General features: G+C 37.7%; 2 protein-coding genes across 7 annotated transcripts in view; both read right to left on the bottom strand.

Moving 5' to 3' along the window:
• The window catches only part of rgs12b (regulator of G protein signaling 12b), a 52,157-nt gene extending 32,304 nt beyond the window's left edge, over positions 1–19,853 (bottom strand). Inside the window, exons 1-4 of one of the 3 annotated variants that reach the window (XM_056241345.1) lie at positions 19,745–19,838; positions 19,557–19,650; positions 15,536–17,612; positions 7,542–7,646 (exon numbers count right to left, since the gene is read on the bottom strand). In XM_056241345.1, coding sequence (XP_056097320.1) covers positions 7,542–7,646; positions 15,536–17,548 — 2,118 coding nt within the window. In that variant the 5' untranslated portion in view covers positions 17,549–17,612; positions 19,557–19,650; positions 19,745–19,838. Of the gene's footprint in view, positions 1–7,541; positions 7,647–15,535; positions 17,613–19,556; positions 19,651–19,744 lie in introns of all 3 variants that reach the window. The other 2 variants (XM_056241342.1, XM_056241343.1) reach the window with 2 other exon arrangements.
• Positions 19,854–23,984: 4,131 nt separating this feature from the next.
• Positions 23,985–27,249, bottom strand: part of htt (huntingtin) — a 53,073-nt gene continuing 49,808 nt past the window's right edge. For all 4 annotated transcript variants that reach the window (XM_056241338.1, XM_056241339.1, XM_056241340.1 and 1 more), the window contains 6 exons: positions 26,899–27,013; positions 25,832–26,063; positions 25,444–25,549; positions 25,170–25,332; positions 24,599–24,759; positions 23,985–24,478 (listed from right to left, as the gene is read on the bottom strand). In XM_056241338.1, the coding sequence (XP_056097313.1) occupies positions 24,265–24,478; positions 24,599–24,759; positions 25,170–25,332; positions 25,444–25,549; positions 25,832–26,063; positions 26,899–27,013 (991 nt within the window). In that variant the 3' untranslated portion in view covers positions 23,985–24,264. The remainder of the gene's footprint in view (positions 24,479–24,598; positions 24,760–25,169; positions 25,333–25,443; positions 25,550–25,831; positions 26,064–26,898; positions 27,014–27,249) is intronic.

The raw sequence follows: 27,249 nt of genomic DNA, 5'->3' as shown, positions 1-27,249 counted from the left end.
GATCTAAATGATATTTAGTGAAATATAGAAGATACATTTTAAACAAGTAAAAAATAAATAAAAATCTTATAAACTAGTTTTGGGTGAAATGCTTCCCTTCCAAAGAAACAGAAGGGGAAAAAAAAAAGCCATTTTCCCCAAACTTAAATAGCACACAACTTTCAAATCCCAAATGAGTTCACTCCCAAAGCATGAATGTTTCATGCAGCTTCCTTTATGAGATCTGATTAAATTAGCTGACACTTTTTGATTGGTGTTCTTCTTTCTCGAAAGGGAGGGCAGCTTCATATGAAATGTTTGTTTTGTAAAGCCTGTACAATTTCAACAATAAAACACACTCACGCAATTGAGATACGTGAGACTGAAGACAAGGTTGCTTTAAAATTCATAGATGACACCTGAATAACCAAAAAGAACTCAAATAATGCTAAAATCAAATTGCCCAAAAATGATGGCAAACACAGAAATCTTTAATCAGTAGCTCATAAGAATTTGATTACACCTGATTGGACAAATCAGGTCACATGATTATCATATGCAAGGTGATTCGTGATCAAACCATAAAAGGTAAATCAAATTATATATTATATTTACATGTACAAATATCTTGCTAATTGCTTTAGCATGCAGTTACATTATATATATATATATATATATATACTTATACTTATCAATGGATGGCATCAAATGAGCATTCGATATGCAAATTCATTTGATAACCTGTTCCTCAGCACAGTTTATAAACTAATTTGAGGTTTCAACTGACAAGGACCTGCATTCCAAAGCAAGATCGCACAAGTACTTGTGCAAGTGGTGTTAAAATCCAAAGAGTGCCTCCTGATCACAACCTTGATCTTAAATATTAACAGCAAACACAGACTCCTGCGACAGAAAACTGACAGAGCATCCACAACCTCCACCTCAACTAAAACACTCAGCCTCTAAACACAACATGACTTGACAGATCAAACAAGCACACTAATCCGTACAAATGTGCATGTACAGGTACTCACTCCATCAGGATTGACGCTCAAAGTTGGCTCCATGTATGGCAGTTTTAGACTCCACATTTGGGCGTTAAATGACTCCACGCTCTGTAAACACATCCATCCACTGGCTGTGTCCAATACGGCATGCAAGTCTGCAAACAGTCCGTGTTCACAGTCTGTCCCTGTCACTATCTCTGCGTCTTGTGTCGTTTGATTCTCTCTCTCTCTCTCTCTCTCTCTCTTTCTCTCTCTGTCTTTCCACCCACTCCGCTGTAATTCCTATTCCGCCCACAGAGCCCAGGGCTCACAGACAGAGATGCAGAGACACGCTCGCAAGTGGGAGTGAGTGTGTGTGCATTCACACTCATAGAGGCTACTTCACAGAGGCGTGAGAAACAGTCGCGCACACACACACACTGAAATGTAAGTGCTTCACAGTGGGATTCTTCATGTTATTTACACAATGTGTTGTGTCACCTACTTAGTATGCCTTGAGCACAGCATCTGCTTAAAGAAGGGAGCGTGAAAGAATCAGTGTGTGTGTGTGTGTGTGTGTTTGAACAATTAAGGGGGTTCAGCTTCCCAGCATGTGCTTATTTCAGTGTGTGTATAATTGCAGCCGATGTGCACAACAAAAAGTATCCGGAACATTGAATTGTTAGTCTTAGTGTGTTTGTGTGTGGATTTGTCTTGTTTGACAGGCACTATTAAAACATAAGTCTGGTATGAAGAACCACATTCTTCAACAAGTCCCAACCCTGTTATCTCCGTAAGCGGTTTGAGAATCTGAGGGGTCTGTTTTTTTTAGACCCTGGAGTAGTATCATCACAGTATGATAATTCAGTCAGAATTTGTGACTGATATGATGGTACATGCAGCTGAGTGTATTTGACTCGGCCGTAGAGAGTTAAAAATAAACCATATTTCTCATTTCATTGATTACACAATGCCCTAACATGAGATTACACCATATGTCTAGATTATACAATGCCCTATAACATGAGATTATACACCCATTATACAAACATTATAGGTGAGAAAATACACTCACATATAGAAACACAACCAAAAACAAACACGTACAAACAGAGTGATACTGAAAAACTCTTCTAAATATCAGGCAGTCACAAGACCGAGAGTTGAGACAAGTTGCTTTCTGGGTTGCATAATTATTAGGATTCTAGCTTATTTTTTAATCAAGCTTTTCAACTACAGGAAATAATTTTCAAGTGCTGTGTCATTAATATTTATTTAAGCCTTGCGCTGCACAACAAAAAAGTATTTAGGTTCCAATTTTCCGATTTATTATTATTTACATTTTTTTCCCCACAATTCTAATGTTCTATGAACAGTGTGTGATTTAATCATCAAGAGCCTTGTCGGTCACGGGTGTTTTCACTCATGCATGACTTCATGTATGCTGAAAACGTCTCAAGAGTCTCAAAGTGATTCAGATTTGTGCAATCATTCAGGCCCATTGCCTCATACAGCGCGGATCCAACTACTCATGAACCAACTTCCCTGTCACAAAGTTGGTTGAGCAAAGCCTGTATACAGCATATCAGATTATGCAAAAAAAAAACCCAAAAAACAGCATTATTTATATAGTCAAGATTATTTGTTTAAATCAGTAAAGTGGTCAATTTCTTCAAAAACCTTAGTCTGAGACTAGAGCCCCTTTCACACAGCGCTTTGAACCCGGCAAATTCGATGCCGGGTTGGGGACCTAGTAACATTGCCGTGTTCAGACCCGGAATGCGCGCTGTGTGAACAAAAGCCAGAACCAATGCCGTATAAGGGGTGTATCGTATTGATGATTCACGAGCCTTTGCAATGACATAGTTATCGTGCGACTCAGTTACTCTAGAAGGAAGTTTGTGTTCGTCATCGATACAAGAAAGAACGAAAAAATGTCACAGAACAAATATTTAACATGAACTGTACTGAAACACATCGGAAATAGTTTAAAGTGTGAAAAAAGCTGTCTCTAAATGCCTAAGGGGTCTCAAGATAGCTTAATGGTTTAAAAAAAGATAAAATAAGCATTAAAATAAGATAAAGATTTCTCTTATTTTAATTCACCCCATCAGAAACAATCTCTTGGAAAAGCTGAAGTAGCCTTCATATAAAAACTATGGTAAAAGTACTATGGAAGTACTTAATGGTAGCCTACTTAAAACTACATAAGCACTTTTACAATAAATATATTTTCTAGTTAAAAAAATTCATTAGAAAAAAAATTGAGAAAAAATATTTTGAACAAAATACTTGATAAAACTTTAGTTGGTAACACTTGAGTTTAGGGGCAAATTCCCACTAACTAGTTGCTTATTAGCATGCATATTATATTGGTTTATTACTTATAAAGCACATTTTAATGCCTTATTCTGCATGACCATATTTTACATCCCTTACCCAATATCTAAACTTAACAACTACCTTACAAACTATTAATAAGCAGAAATTAGGAGTTTATTGAGGCAAATGTCGTAGCTAATAGTTAGTTAAAAAGTGAGAATTGGACCTTAAACTAAAGTGTAACCAAATACTTTTATCCAGTAAATCACAAATGACCCGAAAAGCCATTAAAATGTGTAAACTTGTTAAAAAGAGAGGGAAACATTTAGTGCTTAAAACTTCTGGAATCCTAAAATTTAATTTACAGAAACTAGGAGTGTCAGGCCTTTGAATATTGTTGTGGACAATGGGGGGCCTTGGAGTCAAAAAGAATGAGAACGTCCTTGCTTTATATGGTGGATGGAAGGGAATATTTTGAAAAAATAAATAAAAAGGTTTGATGACATCAGCCAAAAAGTCATACAGAACCAAAGTTATTCATCTTTGATGAGAGATTAAGATAACAATTTGTTTTAAAATCATTCACAATAAGACCAGAAATGTGTATTTCAAGTTCACTTCCATGGTCTGTTTATGAAGTCAGTCAGTCTCAGGAGTGCCATTCAGTTTAAATTATCCTTGTAAAATGAGTTTGTATTTAAAAATAAATCGCATTCGTGACTCTCAACGACAGTCACGATCCGCTTTGAATCGGGGGGAGGGTGGAATTTGTTGGCTCAGTGAGCAAACTAAAGGCTCGAAAGGCTGGCATGATGTCACACAGTGTTTGTGGGCATGAAGAGAAATGCCATCTCACCGGGTAAACACTCGCTGACAAGATAACTGCATAGCTCGCTTTCTCTTACATGATAGGCCAGCCAGAGGAAATGTGTGTGTGTGTGTGTGTGTGTGTGTGTAATAATAATAAAATAATAATAATTCATTACATTTATATAGCGCTTTTCTCGGCACTCAATGCGCTTTACACAGAAGGGGGGAATCTCCTCAACCACCACCAATGTGCAGCATCCACCTGGATGATGCGTCGGCAGCCATATTGCGCCAGAACGCCCACCACACAACAGCTTACTGGTGGAGAGGAGACAGAGTGATGAAGCCAATTGGTATATATATATGGGGATTATTAGGAGGCCATGATGGACAGAGGCCACTGGGCAAATTTGGCCAGCATGCCGGGGTTACACCCCTACTCTTTCGAAAGACATCCTGGGATTTTTTGTGACCACAGAGAGTCAGGGCCTCGGTTTAACGTCTCATCCGAAGGACGAGGTGTACTGGAGAACCCGATAATTAGTGCCTTTCCTGAGGTTGTTTGTGTATGTTCATCTCAGAGCTTGAGAGTGTGTGTCACAGCATTTAAGGACAGTATTCAATTAGCGTGTGATTTAAGAATGTGTATGCATGTTTATGCCTCACTGCAGAAAGTGTGTGAGTTCGTAGCAGAGTCTCTGCTAACGAGAAGAATGCTGCTCAATGCTCATTAGCACACACACACACACACACACTCTCACACTAATTACGGTGCTGCTTCACAAAGCGAGCTCTGTTCACACACAAGTGTCGCCACCCTGCATATGTACAGCTCTGAGAAAAGAGACGAAGCCACCGGAAGACAAGATAAAGATGTGAGGAAATAGAAAAAAGAAAGACTTCAGGAAAATAATAGAAAAAAACATTCAACCTTCATTTCCATACACAGCATTATTACAGTTTCTGCCTTAAATATCAATACACGTGTTAGCATTTGAACAGCATGAAAATCTTCCTGCTCTTAAGACAATTGTTTTATCTCTTCTTCTCTGAATACAACCCGCTTTATGCAATCAGGCCAGTGTTTGTTCCAGCCGCTCACTAGAGGAAGCGTTTCATACTTTTATCTTATCATGCCCGATCAATGGATCAACAGTGTGACTGTCCCGTCAGAGTGGCACTCACTTTCACGCTATGTAACTCAGCTGGTAAAGAGGGATTTCTGCTGTTTAAAGGAGAAAGGATTTGATCATGAGACAAAACCAGTTTAAAAGAGTAACTGTTTTCTGGGATCAGTTACTCATTATTGACAGATCATTTATAATAGTGGACATATGTATAATAATAATTACCAACTGATTACCTTTGGAAAATAGAGATGATTTTTTTAAGTGTAGTTATTTCTTTAACAATAATTATTTGATTAAAATATACAGAATATACAGGATTTTTAATAATAACAGTACTATTTAATAAATATAGTAATATTTTAATATAGGACAGGTTTAGGGTTGGTATGTAAGATTAATTGTAAGCAGTTATTAATTAAAACAACAATGACAATAAAGACATGTAAGATTTCCATTTTGAAGAAATTAGAATTTACTTCTGAACTAACTTTTTGCTTAAAAAAATCCAGAAAAAAAAATCTATCATAATTTCCACAAAAATATTAAGCAGCAGCACAACAGTTTTCGACATTGATAATAATAAATGTTTATTGAGCAGGATTTCTGAAGGATCATGTTGACACTGAAGACTGGAATAATGATGCTGAAAAACTCTGATTTCTCATCACAATTTAGAAATTGATTACATTAAACTGTAATAATATTTTAAAAATTTTACAAACCACAGCCTTTGTTGAGCTAGAGACTTTTTTTTCCAAAAATATATAAAAAGAAAAACTTACAAACCCCAAACCTTTGAATGGAAGCATATAGTATATAATTGAATTGCTATATTATATAATTATAATAAGTATAATTATATGATTTATTTATATAATATTTAATTATTATTCTTACAGTTTTAAGATTTTTACATCTTTACATGGTATGCATATGGAAGAGGTTTTATCCAAAGCTACTTACAGTGCGTTTAGATGGGACTATTAGCAATACAAAGTCATGGATTCAATTTCCAAGGAATGCATGAACTAATAAAATATAACTAGTGTCATTATGTGTCATTGCCAGGAAACTGAACCCATGACTTCGGCGTTGATATAGCTCTGGTCACATCCTTTAGTGTTTGTAAGGTCTGTTTTGCCTGTTTAATTATCGGCCACTTCACCGCAACAACATTTACATCTATAACTACGGAATGAGTTTTATACCAAAGTTAAATACTTAGGGGTTAAATTCATTGGTCCAGAACAAAGATTTTATGGGTATGTATCCCCTTATTTTACTCAATCATTATGCTATACCAAGGTCCTTTAGTGAGCCCCTCATCAGAGGGTCTACAATGCTCATGGCTGTCCCACTTGACAATGGAGAAATGTTAATAGTGATACTTCCCTTGGCAAGCACCACTAATCATTGCTTTGCTTCTGATAATAAGTGATTAGATTGATAAAGAGTTAAAGCTGAAGTGTGCGATTTCTCCACCACTAGCATTACTGAACGTAATTGCAAAAATGATGATTTTTCAAACATTTACCTAAAACTTGCCACTGCCGTTGGTCAAGCAAAAACAACAGTTCCCTCCCAAATCAAGCAGGTCAGCATGCTCCAACAAAACAAGCAATGTTTTCACAGCACCGCAGATCAATAGTGTTTACAATTTCCAGGCAAACCGGTGTACAAATAGCTAGTTGTCTCTGCAAAATCAAGCTGAAATAGACAAAAATAGGTCAATATGTTCAAAATTAAGCCTCTAATTACACATAAAAAATATATATATAGAACCATAATAACCACTGGCATGCTGGCTATCAGGCCAGACTGAGATGTGACGCGCTGTCAGTTTTTTCATGCCCCTGAGCGCTTCCATCTGAGAATTACACCATTCACGTTTCACCGTCTCCTCCGTTGCCATGGTAATCTGCCGTCACTACACATGTGTGCGCGTCACATGACACGCAGACGCACTCTATCTCTTTGACTGATGGGTCTATAATTAAACTCACGTGTGCGAGTGTGACCAGAGCCATTAACACACTGGAATACCCTCGCTGCGGTGTCAGATCTGTTCTATAGGCGTACAACCGCCGTTTCATAAATAAGGCCCCTACAGTTCTAACCTCCAGAGGGTTGATTGTGTGTGTTTGTTTCAGTTTGCATGCATGTCTCTTGTCTCTGAAGTACTGCGTAGGTTACTCATTCCTTATGTAATCATTCCCGACCATCCGGGTGATAGGATCGGAATGCTGGGAAGTTTTATAAGTGAGAATGAGAGAGAGCCGGAGAGAGAAAAGTCTAGAGAAAAAGAGAAGCTCACCTCAAGGTCATCGAGTGAGCGAGCCATACTGAGACGCTTGGAACGTCCAAAAGATCGTCTGCCGGAGGAACGGTGAGGAAAGCCCATCCCTTTGAACCTTCCACCCTGTGAGAGACAGAGAGAAAGACATTAGTAACATAGACAAAATTTTAGGGCTGGCTATTGACACAAATTTCACAATTCGATTCGATTTCGATTCACAAGCTTGCAATTCGATTCAATTCCAATTCCGATTCGATTCGATTCAATATTGATTATTTTGGATATCAGGTACAATACATGGCAAATTTTCTCAAGGAAAACAAATCTCTTAACTAATGCTGTAAACTACGGGAGTCAGTTGTAGCCTACTAGGCTTCATTAGCCTACTATAATATTGAAGGTAATAATTAACTGATTTGTAGCTATACAAACACTTAAATTACACTTTTATTTATTTTTATAATAATAAAGTTAAATGAAATATAAACATGGCTGTCATAAAAACTTGCCAGATTTATTCAAACATGCATTAAATATCGAAGAACATTAAAAATGATAATGAATATGTAATATGGTGCATATATTTAGCAAAATGCTCCTCTTTAGAGTTAATTTTTCTAGCTGACTAACGAGTTTATGGTCACATATGGTTTTTCTGAGGTAAATGTGACGTTACATGACATTGTTTACAAGTTGTTTTACTGACGTCTTTCCACGGTTGAAACACTGATTGAGCGATTCCATGTGACATGATACGGATTTCGATAAGTTGTACTCTATCTTTTAACACACTTTCAGACGTTCATTCATGTTTATTTCGCGCTGTAACTGGTATTAAGGCAGAAGAGGAGATCATGTGCGCTCCGCGCTGCTGCTTCTCTTGAGCTGAGCAGAGCCACTGCCAGAGCGATCACGCCACAGCGCCAAAACGGTATTTATGTTTTTGAATTTCGTAAGAAAATGGACGTAATTTGAAATTTGAGACTTTATTTAGTATCAATAGTAACAAAGCACAAAGATTATTGCGATTTATTGGATGGGATGCGCGCTACAATGTTGTATTCATTCATCAAATGAAAACAGGATGACTAATCGATTCTTGAGATTTAAGAATCGATATCGGTTCGTAAAAATGAGAATCGATTAATATCGAGAAATCGATATTTTTTACCCAGCCCTACAAAATTTCTACAATGCAGTTGTCCTCATTATAAAAAACATATTACGATGCATACGTCAAGATTTACTGTTACATCATGATATTATAATTAAAACGCAACTGAATTTCCACCGGATACAAGAGAGAGAATATTTAGTTTGGGGTCAGCAAGATTTTTTTTTAAAAATTTATACTTTTATTTAGCAAGGATGCATTAAATTGATCAAAAGTGACAGCAAGTCTGTTACATTATTACAAAAATGTATTTAAATTTAAAAAAAAAATGCTGTTCTTTTAAACTTCCTATTCATCAAAGAATCCTGGGGCAAATGTATCAGGGTTTCCACAAAATGATTAAGCAGCACAACAGTCAATGATAATAAATGTTTCTTGAGCACCAAATCAGCATATTAGCATGATTCCTGAAGGATTAGCCTATATATATAACATATCAACATTGTCATATCCATTACATGCCAAACACTCTGAGAGTTGTCATGACAGAAATACGCTCGCACTGTTTGATTTCATTATGGTGATAGCGCAGGGTCACATGAACAGACACAGAGCTTGCTCACTCCCTTAGGGAAATGAGTATGTGCTTTTGTGTGCATGCAAAAACTCAACCGTGTGAAGGTTACCATACTAATATTTCTTGTCACCAAAGTGATTTTTATATGGATTTCCCACTGAGGTTTTTAATTTGGTAACACTTTATTTTGATGGTCCCTTTTGAACATCCTGTGTGTTGACTATAAGTAACTTTGCAACTACATGTCAACTAACTCTCATTAAAGTATTAGTAGACTGTCTGCTTAATATCTGCCAACTCTTTATTATGATGCTCCTCCAACAAACATTCTACTGACTATAAGTAACTTTGCAACTACATGTCAACTTATTCTATCCCTAACCCTACCAGTCTACTAATACTCTACTAACACTCTAGTGAGAGTTAGTAGAAATGTTGGTGCAACGTTACTTATAGTCAACTGAATGTGTTAAAGGGACCATCCAAATAAAGTGAAACCTTTAATTTAAATGTGATGTTTGTGCCACTAGCATCACCACACAGTATTGCTATAAAATATTAGGATTTCTATAACTTTTTAGAGAAAATTTGAGTAATTCTCACATGTGTAAAACTGCCACTAAGGTGCTGTGGATGGTTGTTATGGTTTTCTTTGTTGTTGTTGTTGTTGTTGTTTTTTTAATATAAAAGTGCAATCAAAATGTCAATTTCAGTGAGAATTAATGGGCAAAAGGGTCATTTGTCTATTTGTCAATAATATAGTGACATTTGAAGCAGTTATATTTTGGTCAATGCAGCGATTTTGTGTGACCAACTTGAACACTTAATCTTCAAGGTGAAATCTTTTGCCCTTGTGCAAAATGTTTTATACTAAAATTACAGAATTTTCCCAAAGAAAATGAGCCAAACAACGGAAAATGTGATTACACCTTAAAAGCATCCTCCATCTTAAAATGTACAATTCTATTTTAATTTACTATCCCTCATGTCATTCCAAACCTGTATGACTTACTTTCTTCTGTGAAAAATACTGAGACATAACAAAAGTCAAACAGGTATGGAACAACATGAGGGTGAGTAAATTTTTTTTTGGGTGAACTATCCCTTTAAGTACTTGAGTTTTGCCCATTTTATTATGTAATTACAAGGTCCAAAGCCTCATAGGAACAGTATTTACACATTATCAACGCATTTAACTGGTATAAAAGAAAGTATTTTAAAACATAAAAAATACACACATCAGCATTAACCATAATCATTTCTGTAAATACTTAATGACGAGTCACAATGTCATGTTTTGTGTTCAGAGAAAGCCCAACAGCAACACCAGACAGAGAAACAGAAGGACGAATGTACAAAGATGGGCAAACTATTTGTCAGGCGGTCAGAACGAGAGGAATCATTTTCATAGGCTAAAGTTTAGATACTGATTGTGCAGATGACAAGAGCAGCATAATCAAATGGTCTGCTGTGTTGCCTAGAAACACTGAGAACTCTGTGTTCAAGATCATCATTATGACACATTAAGTGCAAACAAACATATGCACACACACACAAATATGCCAACACAAGTGACTACATGCGCATGAGGGTCAGTGAAGTACATACTTTAGCTAGATATGCATATATGTTTCCACATTTAAAGGGATAGTTCCCCCAAAACTGTTCACCCATGTTGTTCCAAACATGTTTGACTTTCTTTCTTCTGAAGATATTTTGAAGAATGGTGTTAATCAAACAGTTTTGGTGATCATTGACTTCCAATTTGGGAAATGTTACGTTCTCCTCAAAATATTTTCTTTTATGTTCCCCAGAAAAAAGAATGTCATACAGGTATGGAATAACTGTGAGTACACAATGGCAGAGTTTAAATTGTTGGTGAACCATCCCTTTAAGGCTAACAACAAGAGGCATTTACATAATATCTCTCTCGATCACAAGCATGCAAAGACACCGTGATCACACACATACACACACGCTCACATAACGCACTAACCATAACAGGAAACCTTAGAGAATCAGGAGAGGACAAATGATCAGTGCAATCGAAACATATGAAACACAGGGCCTTTAATAAAGGATATGACAGTTAATGTGAAGCATGTAATTATGAACTTAAGTCACTATATGACAAAATTGGCCATTCTTGTTCTTTCGTATTAATGGAAAATTGCTGTACGTTTTATAAATGATTTATCTGTGTACATCATTTTTTAAATTAATGTGCCCTCGTGATTTTTAATCAAAATAACTTCCCTTTCCTCTTGCAGCAACCTTTATCTGATGATGAGTTTACTGGTGAGAGGGCGGGACAACCTGTCACTCACATGACATCACAGCAATAACAAGCCACAACCATCAATGAAATAAAAAATCCTGCCGTACATTTTTAGGTCGAGAAGCCGTTTCACTCAAATACACGTCACAATGTGGAAGAAAAGACTATTGCAACTATTGCAACTTCCGTTTCATGCCGACTTTTAAGTAGAGGAAAAACTAAAGAATTGATCAAAAATTCAAAGGAAACAAAAAGACTGCTCTTGCAGTCCAGCAAATGTTCTTACATTCCGCATCCTTTCTGGGTGCCTGCATAGACACCCATATTGGGTTTCATTAAAAACACCATCAGTCATGTAACGGAGGAATAGGGGAGCCAGACACAAGTGGCCGACTCTTCATCACCCCAGCGGTTTCCATGGCCATTGAGCAGCAACTAATCTAAAGGAAATATTGTGGACTAAACTACGTTCCTTGGATGAATCGTTCAGGCGGTTGCTGAGAAGCATAAGCATAAAGCTGTCAACATGGGTTTAGGACAAAACATTAAATGTTCCAGATGTTAACAGGAGCTGCTCTTTTTTGTGTGTGTGTACGTAGTACTTGGGAGTTGAATCCTAGGAGGAAAACAATTTTTTTTAGTTTTATATTTATATACTTCAAAGACTACACTCTAAAAAATGCTGGGTTGTTTCAACCCATGTTTGGGTCAAATATGGACGAACCCAACCGTTGTTTCAATTTTTTAATTACATTTTCAACCCAACGGTTGGGTTTGTCCACATTTGACCCAAACATGGGTTAAAACAACCCAGCATTTTTTAGAGTGTAATAAAGAGAAAAAAGCATGAGGCTCATATGACTATGCTTACATCGGCACAGCCTAAAGCTCTTTTTTAGGTTGCCAAAGAGTGAATGGTATACAAGCTGAAAAGTCTCAAAGTACCACATTCTGCCCTCTTTTTTGAGTTCAGTTCATATCAAAATGTATTGATTTATATATTCTATAACTGTACTATTTGTACTTTCTTTCTTTCTCAATCTCTCTCCCCTCTTAAGGTGCAGTTGTGTCAGTCTCAGGGTTGAGATAACATCATGGATTCCTGTGGGGAGCAGAGACGTACAGTGAGCTGCATAGACTTATCAGGGAGGAGCTATCTTTGAGGAGCTCTGAGGAGCTATCTTTCCTGTTTACTTCATCCATGAGGAGGGGATGACAAACCATACCAAGAAATGTTACTAAAAACATCATCTATCTGTTAATCGGTTTCATAACCATGGCAAAACTATCTCGCTCTGTAGGACTGTGAAGCAAAGCTTTCACAGTAAGATTATAATCCAGACACCGCAAAAGAGTATTCATATAATCAAAACCATAACCAGCTCAATCTTTTATGATAAAACAACACTCCACAAGGACGTTTAAGTATTAAGGCCCGGTCACACCAAGAAAGATAACTATAACGGTAACTATTAGCGGACGATATACAGCATGTTATGATTATTATGGCCATTCCAACGATATTGTTTCTTCGTGCCGTTATCGTTATATTTGAGGTGTGGACTCTGCTTTTATTTTACATATAGAACTATATCTTATAGTTATGGTTATCGTGCTTGGTAACTGGCCTTTAGAGTCTATTTTTGGTCATGATTCAGAAGAAAGTGTGTTCTTTGACAACTTTTCTGTACCGCTCTCCTCAAGTCTTGACATGACTTAAGTGGAATTCACCACACTCACAATTGTTGTGCACATGCTCAGTACTCATTGAAGGTGGGTAGTTTACAAATACTATGAACATGAAATAGTGAACAATTCTTATGGTACATACAGTGGGCCCATTTTTGTAATGACTTTTAGCCAAATGGTGTCAAAGTGATTTTTAATGGATGTATGAAGTTGTATTCACTACGTTAACCATAGACAAGAAGGCGTCTCAACCATTTTTTCATTACCTTGAAGTTTTAACAAATCTATTTTATAATAATATGAAACCAAACAATGTTTGTGCAATAAAAGAAAATATTTCTACTTTAAAAAAAAAAAAAACAAAAAAAAAAACATTCAAATAGAATAACAGCCAACTTATACAACACGATACTTCGCTATTTTGTTTTATAACCTATAGATCAGTATACCACCTTTAAACCACTGAATTTGAAAATAAATATGCATTTAGAAGTCAAAATAGATAAAGGAGAAGAATCATCATATTGTTCTGCAACAACATTGGACCTGTGATTGGCAGACAGAGGAACAGTGCCACCTGTTGGCAACTAGGAGATCCACTCATGACCTCGTGTGGATGCCAAGCAAGTGTTACGTTTTGTATATCTCTTTCATAATGTCACAAAACAGACAAGAAAGTTTAAACTAAAATATTGAAAGGAACCACTGTGAATAGATCCCTACACTCTAAGTAAAGTCTGTAAAAACAAGGCCCAATGTACTGTTGTTAATATGAAGGAATTTTCACTATTGATTTTTCCCAGTATTTTTAATTACGTATTTCAATGCGTTGTGTTTTAAGGTTAAGGCAAATGTCGTAACAACAATTATGTACGTAATTAACAGAAAAGGCACCTTAGCAACTACACATTTTAAATAAGCAAATGTTATGATTCCATGTTATGCATGCAGTTTTATTACCTCATTAGAGACTACATGAAATATTTAAAATTTTAAATATTCATCTGTCACACTATTTAAAATGAATTAGTGTAGGCAAAGAGGTGATTCAAATTTGTGAAAAACTTAGAGAAAACTTAAAATGAAATGCTACAGCATCAAAAACCTAAAATGCTGATATCCACATTATGTCGATACACACATTAAGTGGAGCTTGAATGAAACAAGCAGAGAATGAACTGAAAAACGATTCCTTAAAGCAATGAACAAATTGATGCCTATTCTGTATTTAGTAGACCCTGAAGCTTGTCAAAGCACCGATGATGATGCATATAACAGTGCTATTCAGTGAAATCCAATCAATGCAGTCTGTTTTGTTGCTTTGGACCTGTGGACATTTTCATCTGTAGAACACAGTTTTGCACGAGTCATAAGAAATACTTTTTATGTCAATTTACTGGAGCTTAACTGCCCCTTGGTCCGTACATCAGTACATCAACATTCTACTAAACTTTTTGGAACAACATGAATTAATGATGACAGAATTTTTCTATTCGGGTAAACTATTTCTCATTCAGATCAGTTTCAGTGGTTTGACATCTAGCACCCAGATTCAAGACTTCAATATGAGTGATCTGCTATTAGAGTGGTCAGCTACTAGAGGCCCATCAGTGGCAGTCGTGGCAGTCAGAGCAGAGGGAGCTCACAGCCATTTGAACTGAAAATTTTCCATTGGGAGAATGATACGTACCCAGCTTTGTATCTCAATCTTCTCATCTCAGGGTCAGTTTTAACATGTTCCCTCCAAGCAAGGAGCCACAGCTGAAGCAGCAAATGGGAATGAGGTATTTTCAGCCTGGCTATGCATGTCACCTATCTGACAGAATTCTTTTTGACAGTAAAGTGTTTGTGCAGTTTTACCGAGAGACAATGCAAAACTATAAAAGCGACCACACATTTTAAACATAACATAATTGAGAATATCAGTTGGAGTTAAATGTTGTGATTCATTTTTGTGTGTGTGTTGGAAAGGATAAAATTCCTAGCACAATTGAAAAACAGCAAAGTAAAGAATCATGCCGTGCCTGATAATAAGAACGAGGGGAAAAGTGCTATCCATTCCAGGCACATAAGTTTATGTTTTTTTTCTTTTCACAAACAACAGTGGTTTGAATAACACATTCCCTGGCTCATTAACCAATGTACTGCACTGGTATCAAATTTAAAACCATTACTTAATAATTCATCTTAATCCTTACTATCAATTACAGTTGTAATTTTGAATGCACTTCAATTTGCGGTCAATTCCTTTGGAATTGAGTAGCCTTACTGATTGTGACCCCAAACAAGTATTTCACAGATGTGAAACGCAAACTTACATTGAAGACATTTGATGTTTAAAAAAATTATCTTACCTTTTTCTCTGAATCTTTCGTCCTTTTGCCATCGTTCAGTTTCTCCCGTAGGTTCTTCTCCCCAAACAGCTTCTTAGCCCACTCGTCCTTCTGTGTATGGAGCCGGTGAGGCTGTGAGGCGATCTCGCCTGCAGCACGGTACCGGTCGGCTGGAATCTTACTCATGGGTGGTGGCAGGGTGCTACAGTTCGCACTGGACCATCCGTCTGTAGACTCTGCATAAGACTCCTGATCACTGCTGTGTCCTTGACGCCAATCTCTCAGGACGTGAACTGGCAGCCAACGTTGGCCTGATGCCCCCGTCACCTTCTTGCCATGGGCGGAATAGTGGGAGCGCGTAGGAAGGCCTGACACATCCAGCCGTGAGGAGGAGTTCAGATGCCTGCCAGAAAGCAGAGGTGGGTCCGCGTGGGAATGGGGATGAGGCTGAGGGTGATCTACGAACTGGTCAGGGCGGTAGGCATTACGATGCGAGATTGGTGGTGGCGGTGGTGGTGGAAGACCTCCTAGGACACTTTGGCTACGAGATCCTGGAGGGTTTTCCCATAGTCCCGTGGGAACATGCCGAGCAGGGTTTGCACCCAAGTCAACCAAGAGGACTCGGTTGCTTTTCTCCTCCGGCAAGAAGTTGCCAATGCCACTGTCACTGTTGCTGCTTGTGCTGTTGTTCTGCTGAGCATCTAGGTCTCCATCGAGGAATGCTCGAGCTCGCATACCCTCGATAGATTCTCCCATATCGCGGTAGAGCACGGACACAAACTGTAGAAGGGGCTGGGAAGTCGGTGGGAATTCCAAGCAACCACTGGTATCTGGGTCTGGAGTGCAGTCGAAGCCAAAGCGTCGAGCAACACCTTGGTGGATCTTATGATGACAGAGTTCCGGGTCTACAATAAAGACGTGACAAGACGTACGCAACCCTTGCTCCTCCTCACCGTGTCTATGTATGCCGTGGTCGTTTGTGGCCTGCATGGTGACAAGGCCAAAGAAGCGGCGGTCGTCTGGACACACTGCACTGAAAGCTAACTTCTCTGCAGGGTAAGTGGCTAGAACAGCGCCTCGGTCGTTGCATAGCTGTACACAATCATGCATGACTTTGAGCAGGACCAATGAGTGCACTTTTTGTTCCGCACGTAGACGTCGCATACAGCCACGAATTGCCTGAAGGCTGTCACTTTCCAGATTAGCACTTGTAGAAGCTAATTCAATGGATCCCAGGTAACCTACAATCATCCCAACGTTGAGTATTCCCGCAGAGTCTGCAGTTTGCAAGAGGGGAAATTCATCTTGCTGTTCAAACATATCAATGAACACAGAGTCATCATTGAGCACTTTGGCCATCTCCTCTTCAGTGAGCAAGCTGGGATCACTCTGTCGGGTGGCAGTGTTACAGTAAGGAAAGTCTGGCTCTGAGAGAGCCCTTGTTTTGGAAGTAGAGGCACAAGCTACTGCTTTCTCTGAGCTGCTGGATGAATGGCTAGAATTTTCAAAGATCATGTTAAAGATTCCACCAGACTGCATTTCCGCTACAACGCGTTCTGCACGGTTTATGCCTAGTGTCTTTGAGTCTATCTTTGGCCTTAACCAGTGGCTCTTGTGGTCATGGAACCCCAATTCTTCATCGCTTGAACATGAATCTAGGTGTGGGTTGTTATGACTGCCTTCGGCAACGACCAAGTGTAGGACACCTGTGCAGCGACCAATCAGCTTAACAACATCCTCGTGAGATGCTTTGGACACATTGATGTCGTTCACACTCAGGATCTGATCTCCAGAGCGAAGGCCCACATAGTCAGCCGGACTACCCTTCAGGATGCAATTCAGCAAACATGGAGACTGACCAGATAGTGTGAAGCCATAGCCTGTTCTTCCCCTTGCAACCTCCACCCCTCTTATGCGTGCAGACGACTGGGCATTCACACGCCTCCTGCCTTGCTCTGATTGTCTGAACATTCTTCTTTTAGTCCCTGTTTCAACCTCTTCTGACAAGGGCTTCACAAATGCAGAGAGATTCATGATATCATCCAGATATCAGAACTCCAGAGCCCCAGTCTAAGGCACTAACGTGGTGCATGCTTACCTTTACAAATGAGAGAGGGGAAAGTTAATTAATTCGCAAATTAATCATCATATTAAGAGAAATTTATATGGAAAATTTGAACAGGTGATTTCAGTTGTTCAATGTAAAAAAATGCATTTGAAGTTGATTTAAATATTAAGATTAAGAGATTCATTAAAACGTTGAGAACACATTTTTGTAATTCTTAGTCATGATTATAGTGTCAGTCTAGAATAGGCTTTCATACAGATATACATTTTTTACCCATCCCCTCACTGTCTGGGTCAATGACAAGACTATTTTGTCTGGATCTATTAAAAAATACATACACTACCGTTCACAAGTTTGGGGTCAGTGAGAATTTTATTTTTATTTTTTGGAGGAAAGAAATCAATACTTTTATTTATCAAGGAATAATTAATTTGATCGAAAGTGACAGTAAAGACATTTATAATGTTACAAAAGTCTTTTGAACTTCCTATTCATCAAAGAATCCTAAAAAAAAAAAAAAACTGTACAACTGACAGACCAACAACTGTTTCAACATTGATAATAATAATAAATGTTTCTTGAGCATCAAATCCTCATATTATACTGATTTGTGAAGGATCATTTGACACTGAAGACACTGACACTGGTGATGCTGAAAATTCAGCTTTGATCACAGGAATAAATTACACTTTACTATATATTCACACAGAAAACAGCTGATTTACACTGGAATAATATTTAATACTATAACTGATTTTTGTTGTATTTTTAATCAAATAAGCGCAGCCATGGTTAGCAGAAGAGAATTATTTTAAAAGTATTTAAAATCGTACCGACCCCAAACTATTGAACGGTAGTGTACATACAAAAAAAAAAAAGTTATTTATATATAGAGTAGGGGTGAATTCAGGTTGGGGCAATTTTTGCCATTGAGATTATTTTAAAAAAGTGTCCCGGTCAACCTGAATTCATCCCTATATGATTTCACATCTTCCATGATCAAGATGTTTTCAATTGTTTAATTAAAATATTTTTTTCATATTTTTAGTGTGGCTTTAAGTAGATCATTAAATGTCTAGGAGGTGGTGTGTAGCCTAACTATACAAATAAATATATGAAACCAACATAACTACAAAGATTTCTATGGAATGTGTTTTCAAAAGATAATTTTCAACCTTATTATGCACTGACCTACATAACTGAATATAATATATGTAAAATCTAACAATATAGAACTAACAATATGTTCTAAACGTGAATATCGAATATCATATCCTTTAAATTTAATATTTTTTAAATAGTTCGCATTTTATAATAATAAACATGCACCAGGAACAACACGCTTAGAAACTGATAGGATACAGGATAGGATACACAAACTCACAAATGTAATAGTGTTTATCTTCGATATTTTGTTGTTCGCAACTTCGCAAGACTTTCCTAAGTAGACTACACTCTTGCTAACGGTCCCGCCTTCTTTTCCCCATTGTTGGAATCTGGTTGGAATGCTCACGCGTCAACGTATGTATCCATGACAATGGACCTGTCTCTAGATATTTGTCATCGCTCATTGGTTTCCACGGCTGTCAATCATCTCCATAACGACCCAAACCCTGTTCGACACAGAGACTCACTCTCCCTAACTGACCACAAAAGTTATGCTACAGGTGTCCAAAACAACTCGAGCGAAAAACGACAAAAAGTGAATCACCGTACACATCTTAATACTTATTAAGTTCCCGATTAATTTAATATTTAATAGCGGTAGAGAGGCGAGCAGCCTCGGTATTGGTTTTCGCGAGGAACAGCTGGGCAGTGAGTAGCTAACATCTAACGGTATTGAATTATCGGCATCAGTAGCCAGATACTGACAAGAGTAACGTTAACATCTATTGAGACACAACAACTTGTAAAAAGATATAAAACGACAACCTCATATAGATACGCATACAGTTAAATAATAGTATTATTTACCTAAAAAGTTCTGGAAGTTTTAATATCCGCAGAAAGCTCAAGAATTTCCAATGGCTACATTGCTAACATTAGCCGCCACTTCCCAAAAACTTTCCTGTGAGGAATACATAACTTCCTACAATTACAGTACATAGAATAATAATGCGTTATAAATCATAGTTATATATTCAGTAATTTAGTGTTCTTACTTGTGACGGATGTGTCCCAACCTGATGTGAAGTTTAATGACATGGTAACCTTAGTGCTGTATAAGGAGTAAACAAAAGGAGAGGGCAGCTGGTGTGTGGACAGCAGAAGCAGGAGGAGGAGGAATCTACATCTCGAGTTTTTTTCTTTTCTTCTTTAAGGACAACACCGGTATAGGGCTTTTCCTTTACATGACAATGAATTTAGATGTATAATTAAGTTTATCATGAAGTTTTATATACATGCTGTGTTAAAAGAGATATTTGAATGTCATAAAGTAAAAATATCTTCCCAAGTTCAAGCTAGAACAACAATTTAAGGTAATTTTAAAAATTGTTTTTTAATTCTTGAAGTTGTTTTTTGGTCTATAGAAAGTGAATATTGAGATTTTTTGGAAGCCCTTTCCACATAAAACAATCTCTCTCTTGATAATTCATTACTAGTAATTACTCAACAGTAGTTTTATTAGCGGATATACAGTGAATGCTGTTGACCCAACATAAGCATAAATTATGTTAAATGTAACTTTTTCAAAGATTACATAGAATAGAATGAGGCATTTATAGCTTTCATAACTACTGTACACCCAAAGCGCTTTACAATCATATCATCAAATATCACATTGATAACTCTTAAAATTAGTTCATAGTTACATTACTGACACACACACACACACAGGCTTGGGATTCCCCCATTCGTTCTGCTCAAAGTTAATAACCTGCACTTTTCAGAGGATTAACAGTGTAAACTTCTAAAATCCACTATCGAGCTCATCATAAAACATCTCACCTTGGAGTAGAAAATGTGCAAAGCCTTGTTCTTGAAGTAAAGCTATAAAAAATATATTTTTTTATAAACAGAAAAAGAAAGAACTAAAATGTATTATAATGGAAAAAATCACAATATTCACAATATTTCAAGCCTCTTCAACTACTTTCATTTAAAGACCAGATTGAGGAACACATTAAGTAATTATCAAATCTTAGCACTATATTTTGAAAACTAACCTAAGCGCCAAATAGCCAACTGTCACTTTATAAAAATAAAAACGAAAAACAAAGACGATGTTTCTGCACCTCCCCCTTAAAGGTAGTGTAGGCAATGTTTTTCATAAACACTTTTTTTGTTATACGGGTTGAAACTTCACATCCTGATAGCAATCAATAATAGAAGTGGTCTAAATATTTAAAACATTTATATAGTCTGTGGAAGTCTCAGGCCAAAAACATTTTTGTCCAATCATTGCAATCAGCCCGAATGCAATCATAGGATGTTGTACCTGCCTGTCAACTTATTTATTTGCATAATTCCGCACACCTGCTCGCGCAGACATCACACGTCATCTGCGCGTTCCATGGGGATATGCAGAGCTGTAGACAGACAGTCACAGAGCACCGCAAACAAACAGCAGCCACCTTATACAGTTCCTCCTGAAACACAACAACGAGCTTATGCTGCGTTCAAGCCATGTCTTTAACCGTAAATACAAGATGGCAACCCGTGACGTTATGCTCAGAGCCGTTTAACGCTAAAATGAATCTGCAGCAGTCATGTGGTACAAGTCAGAGCTCTGCAAGTTTACGTTCATTTTTATCGTAATGATGTGTGCTTTGAGACACGAGGTGCTGTTCTGGCTGAGTGTGTTCATGTGTTTTGGAGGAGGTGAGGCTTTAGAGATCATACTGATGGGAGGGTGGTGGGATCTAATGCTTTCGAAGCTTGCTATGAAAACTCCCATTCAGTGTGAAATACAAAAGTAAAAAACAACCGGCTGGATTTTGCTAGTCACTTTACAAGCCCTGCAATATGTGTCAAAAAAAATTACAATAAACCAAATGGACCACTTTACATATTTTATTCATTTCTATGTAGTGTTTTCATGGTTGATGTTAAACCAGTCCATAAAATAAATACATCAAGTTTTGTCATTTTTACCAGCCATAGTTTGCAGAAGTGAGTTAAATATCTACCAAAAAGGGTATAAGTTTATTTTCTTCTTTTTAAAGTAGGCTCTGGTGCAAGACCATCATGGCATTACTTTGATACTTATGGGACATATTGCTGCTATCCACTCAACTCCAGCTAAGTTTTAACTTTATGAAAATCTCAAATAAAACATAAAAAGCTTAAGTAAATGCTGAACTGAGATCTGACTTGGATCACTAAAAAGGGGAAATTGAAATAAAAAGGTTAAAAAAAATCAGAATGTGCTAGAAATTGCCAATATAATGCAAGGGAAGAAAATAACTTAAAAATCATTCCCACCAAAGATGCATTTAAACCAATCAGGATTATTAACCTCTTTCTCAAGTGAAGCTTCCTAAGCACACACACTAAAGAGAATAGAAGGTATTTACTCTCTGATATTTATGAAATTGTCAGTGGTGCTGACATTAACATTATGATTCTGCAGTATTGTCACATTGGTGGTCTTTGTAAAAGGCATTACACATTATTCAAGCTGTCCGTGACCCCAAAACACTAATGTCTTATTTAATCACTAAAGCAGCCCAACAAGATTGAAATTGAAAGATCTTCAAAGCTACTATCAAAAACCAATTTGTTTTATGGAAATCCATCATTTTGAATGGTTCTACAATCTATAAAACTGCAAGAAATTATGTAGTCATGGGGCAATGTTGGTGTAAAATGAATGTGCCAATACCTTTTAGAGAAGTAAAGGCTTTCCACAGAGGAGTGAAATATCAAGTATAAAAAGCTATTTACATATTCGGCTTCACTAAGTCAAAGCAAACATCTTATTGAATCAGAATAAACATATCTAATGGACACGACTGTCTGTCTGGCCGTCTCCATGGTAGCAAACATGCCATAAGTTGTGTGAATTTGCCAAATTCTTCTGTCTTTGGTAGATATGATTATGCAATGTCCATGTACACTGAATCGACTAACAATCAAAAGTCCCCCCTTTTTGTTGTGACAAAATATTGAGTCAATATTGAAAGCAAACTAAAGCATGCTTTAAGTTAATATACAAGACATGTTCAGCTGGTCAACTAGGCTTATATTTACAGTGAAGACATGGTTATAGCGCATATTCGGTTTACAATGACCTTTCACTTGACACCATCTCATGTCCACCGATGGGTGTTGTCATGCACCACAGTTTATTCGTTTAATCACAAATATTATTTCTATTACACAAATTGTACATTAATGTAAACACTCTATAGATTAAAATACATACTTCCAGTCATTACGCTAGATCAATAATCATATCTTACGTCCTGAGCTTTCAAAAGAAATTTAACAAATAACTGCAGATGTGTTGCAAGGGACACAGTACGTAGATTTGAGCTGTAATTTTCATATGCAGAAACCCTCATCTAAAAACCTCTCTACAGTAACTGCTATGGCTATTTCAAGCCCTGTCCATACAAAAGGACCTCAGTGATTCACATTTGTGATCTGTTTTTTTTTTTTTCTCCATCTTAAAAACAACAAAGATAGACAAACTAAATTTTTAGAAGAAAAATAAACTTTGTTTCAGGCAATTCACCCCTCTTACTCAGTAAGTCAAACACATTTTACATTTAAATACACAAAAAATCTTATCATACCAATAGTCTTATGCAACGTCTTCCACATTAGAGGGGATATACAAATTCGATTTACAATTCATTTTCGCTTCAAGTGCCAGCAAACACAGAGCAAAGCAATGCATTGCCCATGCAAAAGGAATGATTTTAAACTGAGGGAGTAGTGGGTGTATGAAAGAGTGTGTCTTTCATTTCTGAGGGAGCAGGCATCGTAGAAAATACCCGCATGTACTGATTTTAGCCATGTTGGACGATACGCATCTCGGGAGGACTAAAAGATCTAATCTTGGATCGGTTGAATTCTGAAAGTGCAGGAGATATTTTAACAATGTTTGCAAGAACATTCAATACAATATGTTCTTCGGTCAGTTTGTTTATAGCTGAAAATTCTCTTCGAATATTACGTTTCTAATGATGGAGACGCATCGTCAGTTTTGACTGCATTACCAAAAAAAAAACGTTTGTGATCAGCCTCACAGTTATGCCACAGTTGCATTCTCTGAAACCAGATAAAGAGCATTTATGCATACAAAATATGGAGAAGACAAGCCTGCATCCATATAGACTTTTGAGATGTTAAGTGACATACCTTGACACCAGGCAAATATTGTGATGGTGGTACTACTATTCTTTTTTTAATTACAGATTACTGATGTTCTGGTGCATTGTGGCCACATACTACAGTGGATGTGCAGTCTTGCTTGGATTGGTTCCACTGTCTCTAATAACAAGGAACTATTTGTATGAATGTCCACTGGTTATAACGGACAGTATCATAGCAATCAATCCAATCCCATACATTGTTGCCATGCATCCTGGTGTGTAACGCTCTTATAAGTGTGATGTCTTCTGCTCTGATATTATATTACCATTTTTTATGCCTAATGTCCATTGAAGATACATTATTGTTATTCATACACATGTATTGTTATACATTATTGTTCTGTTTCATATGGTCAGTATTATAGTGTCGTGTCTTGGTGAATGCTCTGCAAACAGCACAGTAGTTGGTAATACGGACTGCCAGGTGAAGCCACCATCTCAAAGACAGACTGGAAGGCCCTGCGGTCCAACTCCTCATCGATCTGGTGTCGGTAGAAATCCATTGCAACCAGACAAAAGAGGCTAATGTCCACTGTGTCAGACTTCCCCATGCGACTGATGACATGAGGGAGGCTAAAGGGGAAGGGAGAAGTTAAGGAAAACAAGGATGAAGATGAAAAGAAAAGGAAAGCAAGGAACAGGAAGTGTGATGTTACTAGTACAAGGGGTGCGCCAATATGCATTTAAGGATACAGGGCAGAGATCCACTGGCTGGTCGAGGCACTGACAAAGAAACAGGACAGGCTCCACATTGCCATGGCGACAGGTGTTCTCTGTGTAAAGTTCGACAGCGAGAGTAGCACCCAATCACGGACCATGGAGGACTGCCCAGTTGCATGAAGTGTTTGAAATACCTGTTGCAAGAAACGCATGCATTAAAGTGGAAATGAAGCAGTCAGTCAAATTTACATTATTTAGTAAACTGATTTCCACTTGAAATGACCATATTAAAAGTAAGGATAGCTCACAAAGAATGCTTTAACAGTTTTTGTCAATACAATGAAAGTACATGGGTCCAAATCAACACTGGACCCCATTGATTTCATGTACAAAACATGTTTCAATGAACTGGGCTAAGCTAAGTGCCATCAAACTGTCTCGCGCGCCAGAGCGATTGAGTGCACGCACTGAGACGAGAGAGGTATGCATCAACTCGTCTTAGTTAAGGGAATAACAGTTTAATATGAAAAAAACGGTGGAGTATCCCTTTAAGATCACAGAGTATCCAAAGCATAATAGAAGATATCAAAAAAGTGGCACTTGCCTTGTACACCACTGTAGCCATGAATTGTGGGTAAGGCTGCTGATTGGACAGGAACTCCCCGATGACTTTGTTCATGACGTCTTGCAGTGGGAAAAAGTCATCCAGGAACTGAGGAAGGATCCGGGCTACCACTCGTGCCTCACTCGGAAAGCCTTTACGAATCCTGCGGCAAGAATTTTCCACAGACACATTAGTGGAAAAGGAAAAAAAATATACTGTACCTTCGGGAAAAATGTTTTTTGCATTCAGTTTCTTCAAAAACAGACATATGTACCTGTCAAACAGAACAGATACACGCTCCATTGCGACAATGACTGACTCACTGTCAGGAGCTGTTGGGTCAGCATCAGCAGGGCGCCCAGGACTTCCCTTCTCCTTCCCTGTAATGTAAATTTATGGACAACAGTAAGAAGAACAGTTCCGAAATGGATCCATTCAGATTAAACTAGGTTACTCGACTAAGCAAAATCTCAAGAGTTCCACAAAATAAACATCTTCTTATATAGAATTTTTACTCGCATAAGACACTTTCTTAAAATCATACTGAGGACTCTGCTGCTATGTGCTTAGTTAGTAGGGTAAGCATCTAAGGTGAGTCTGTTCTTAGGGGTTGGTGTTAGTAGGTGGGTCAGTATTAAAGATGAAGCTGAAATGTGTCCTGCCTTCCTCTCCAGCCACACCTGTGTACATGCAGGTGAGCATGAGACCCAGGGCAGCCATGGCACGGTGTGGGCTGGGCATGTTCACACGGTCAACGCTCAGCTTGACCAGCGTCTCCGCGTCCATGCGCGACAGCTGCTCGGACAGAAGCAACCGCTCCATTCCTCGCAGGACGCAGTGGTAGATGATGGATGGTGTGGCCTCCTCGCTAGCAGATAGCATCATACAGCACAGCTGGAGATGTAAAGGAGGAACAATAGTAGTGTGTCCATGATTTAAAAAAAAAGGAAAAATCTTTGGTTACACTTTATTTTAAGGTGTTATTGTTACAGTGTAATTATATATTAAGTACTGAGTAATATTAAGCAACTACATGTACTTACTATAGGGATAGGGTAGGATTAGGATTTGGTTGAGGGTTAGTTGCATGTAATTATCCATAATTTACTGTTATTACTATGGTAAATACATGTAACATATGTAACAAGGACACTGTAAAATAAAGTGTTACCAAATCTTTGTAGCTTGAAACATGTCATTTTTTTAAATAAATGTACTCTTTGCAATCATGTTGTTTCTTAAATATCATTCAGTCTATAGTAAATTACACCACATGACATTTTACAACCTGAGCTTGCCTTGTCAGAAAAGGCAAATTATGATGTCAGCTTATGAAAATGTATGTTTTTTTTCTGCATGTTGTTCGAACTGATTTAATGAAATAGTTTTGTTTTCTAAGAAATGATAATAAGAGTATGCCAAACATCTTAAAGGGGGTCACACAGGATGAAAAGCACAGTGTCATGCCACGTCAAACACAGTTTTCTATACATCGGCAGCGCCCCAGAGGCTATTTAAAATCCTGCTGTGCCACAGAACGCCGCCCACAGTCTTCCTTTAAATTACATTATATTTCTCCCAAATCATTATTAATGTACATAATAATTTCACCCTAGGCTGGAAGATTGTGTATCGTAAATGTTTCAGCAAAACAAGTCCAGAATCAAGACGGATCAAAGAAAATTAAAACACCAATGATCTTTTTTTTCAAATTGTGGGCTCTTCCCACCTGAATGATCCCGGCATTGAACTCAGGCCCAACATCCAGTGGGTAGTTCTCCATCATGTAGAATGCCACGGCGCACATCACCAACACATGCTGCTGGTTGTGTAGATTCACACAGCTGAGAGAGACACACAAACAGTGTTAGGCCTAAACACGCTCATCTATTTTCAGTGAGGCTATCTGATGCTAATTCTAGCCCTGGTCTTTAATGAGGGATCTCAGATCTCAGTAAGACAGCATACATTACAGCTAATGAGGAGCTGATGACCATGCAGTGTGCGGGCGTGTGTTGTGATTGCCAGGGCGAACCTATTATTGAGTCTCCCAGCATGCCACAGAGACTTTGGCATTAGC

Source organism: Rhinichthys klamathensis, unplaced genomic scaffold (genome assembly GCF_029890125.1).
Source record: "Rhinichthys klamathensis goyatoka isolate OS25496 unplaced genomic scaffold, OSU_Roscu_1.1 h1tg000636l_1, whole genome shotgun sequence".
Lineage (NCBI taxonomy): Eukaryota > Metazoa > Chordata > Actinopteri > Cypriniformes > Leuciscidae > Rhinichthys > Rhinichthys klamathensis.
The sequence above is the reverse complement of the archived record's forward strand: the minus strand, read 5'-3'. Positions and strand labels throughout refer to the sequence as shown.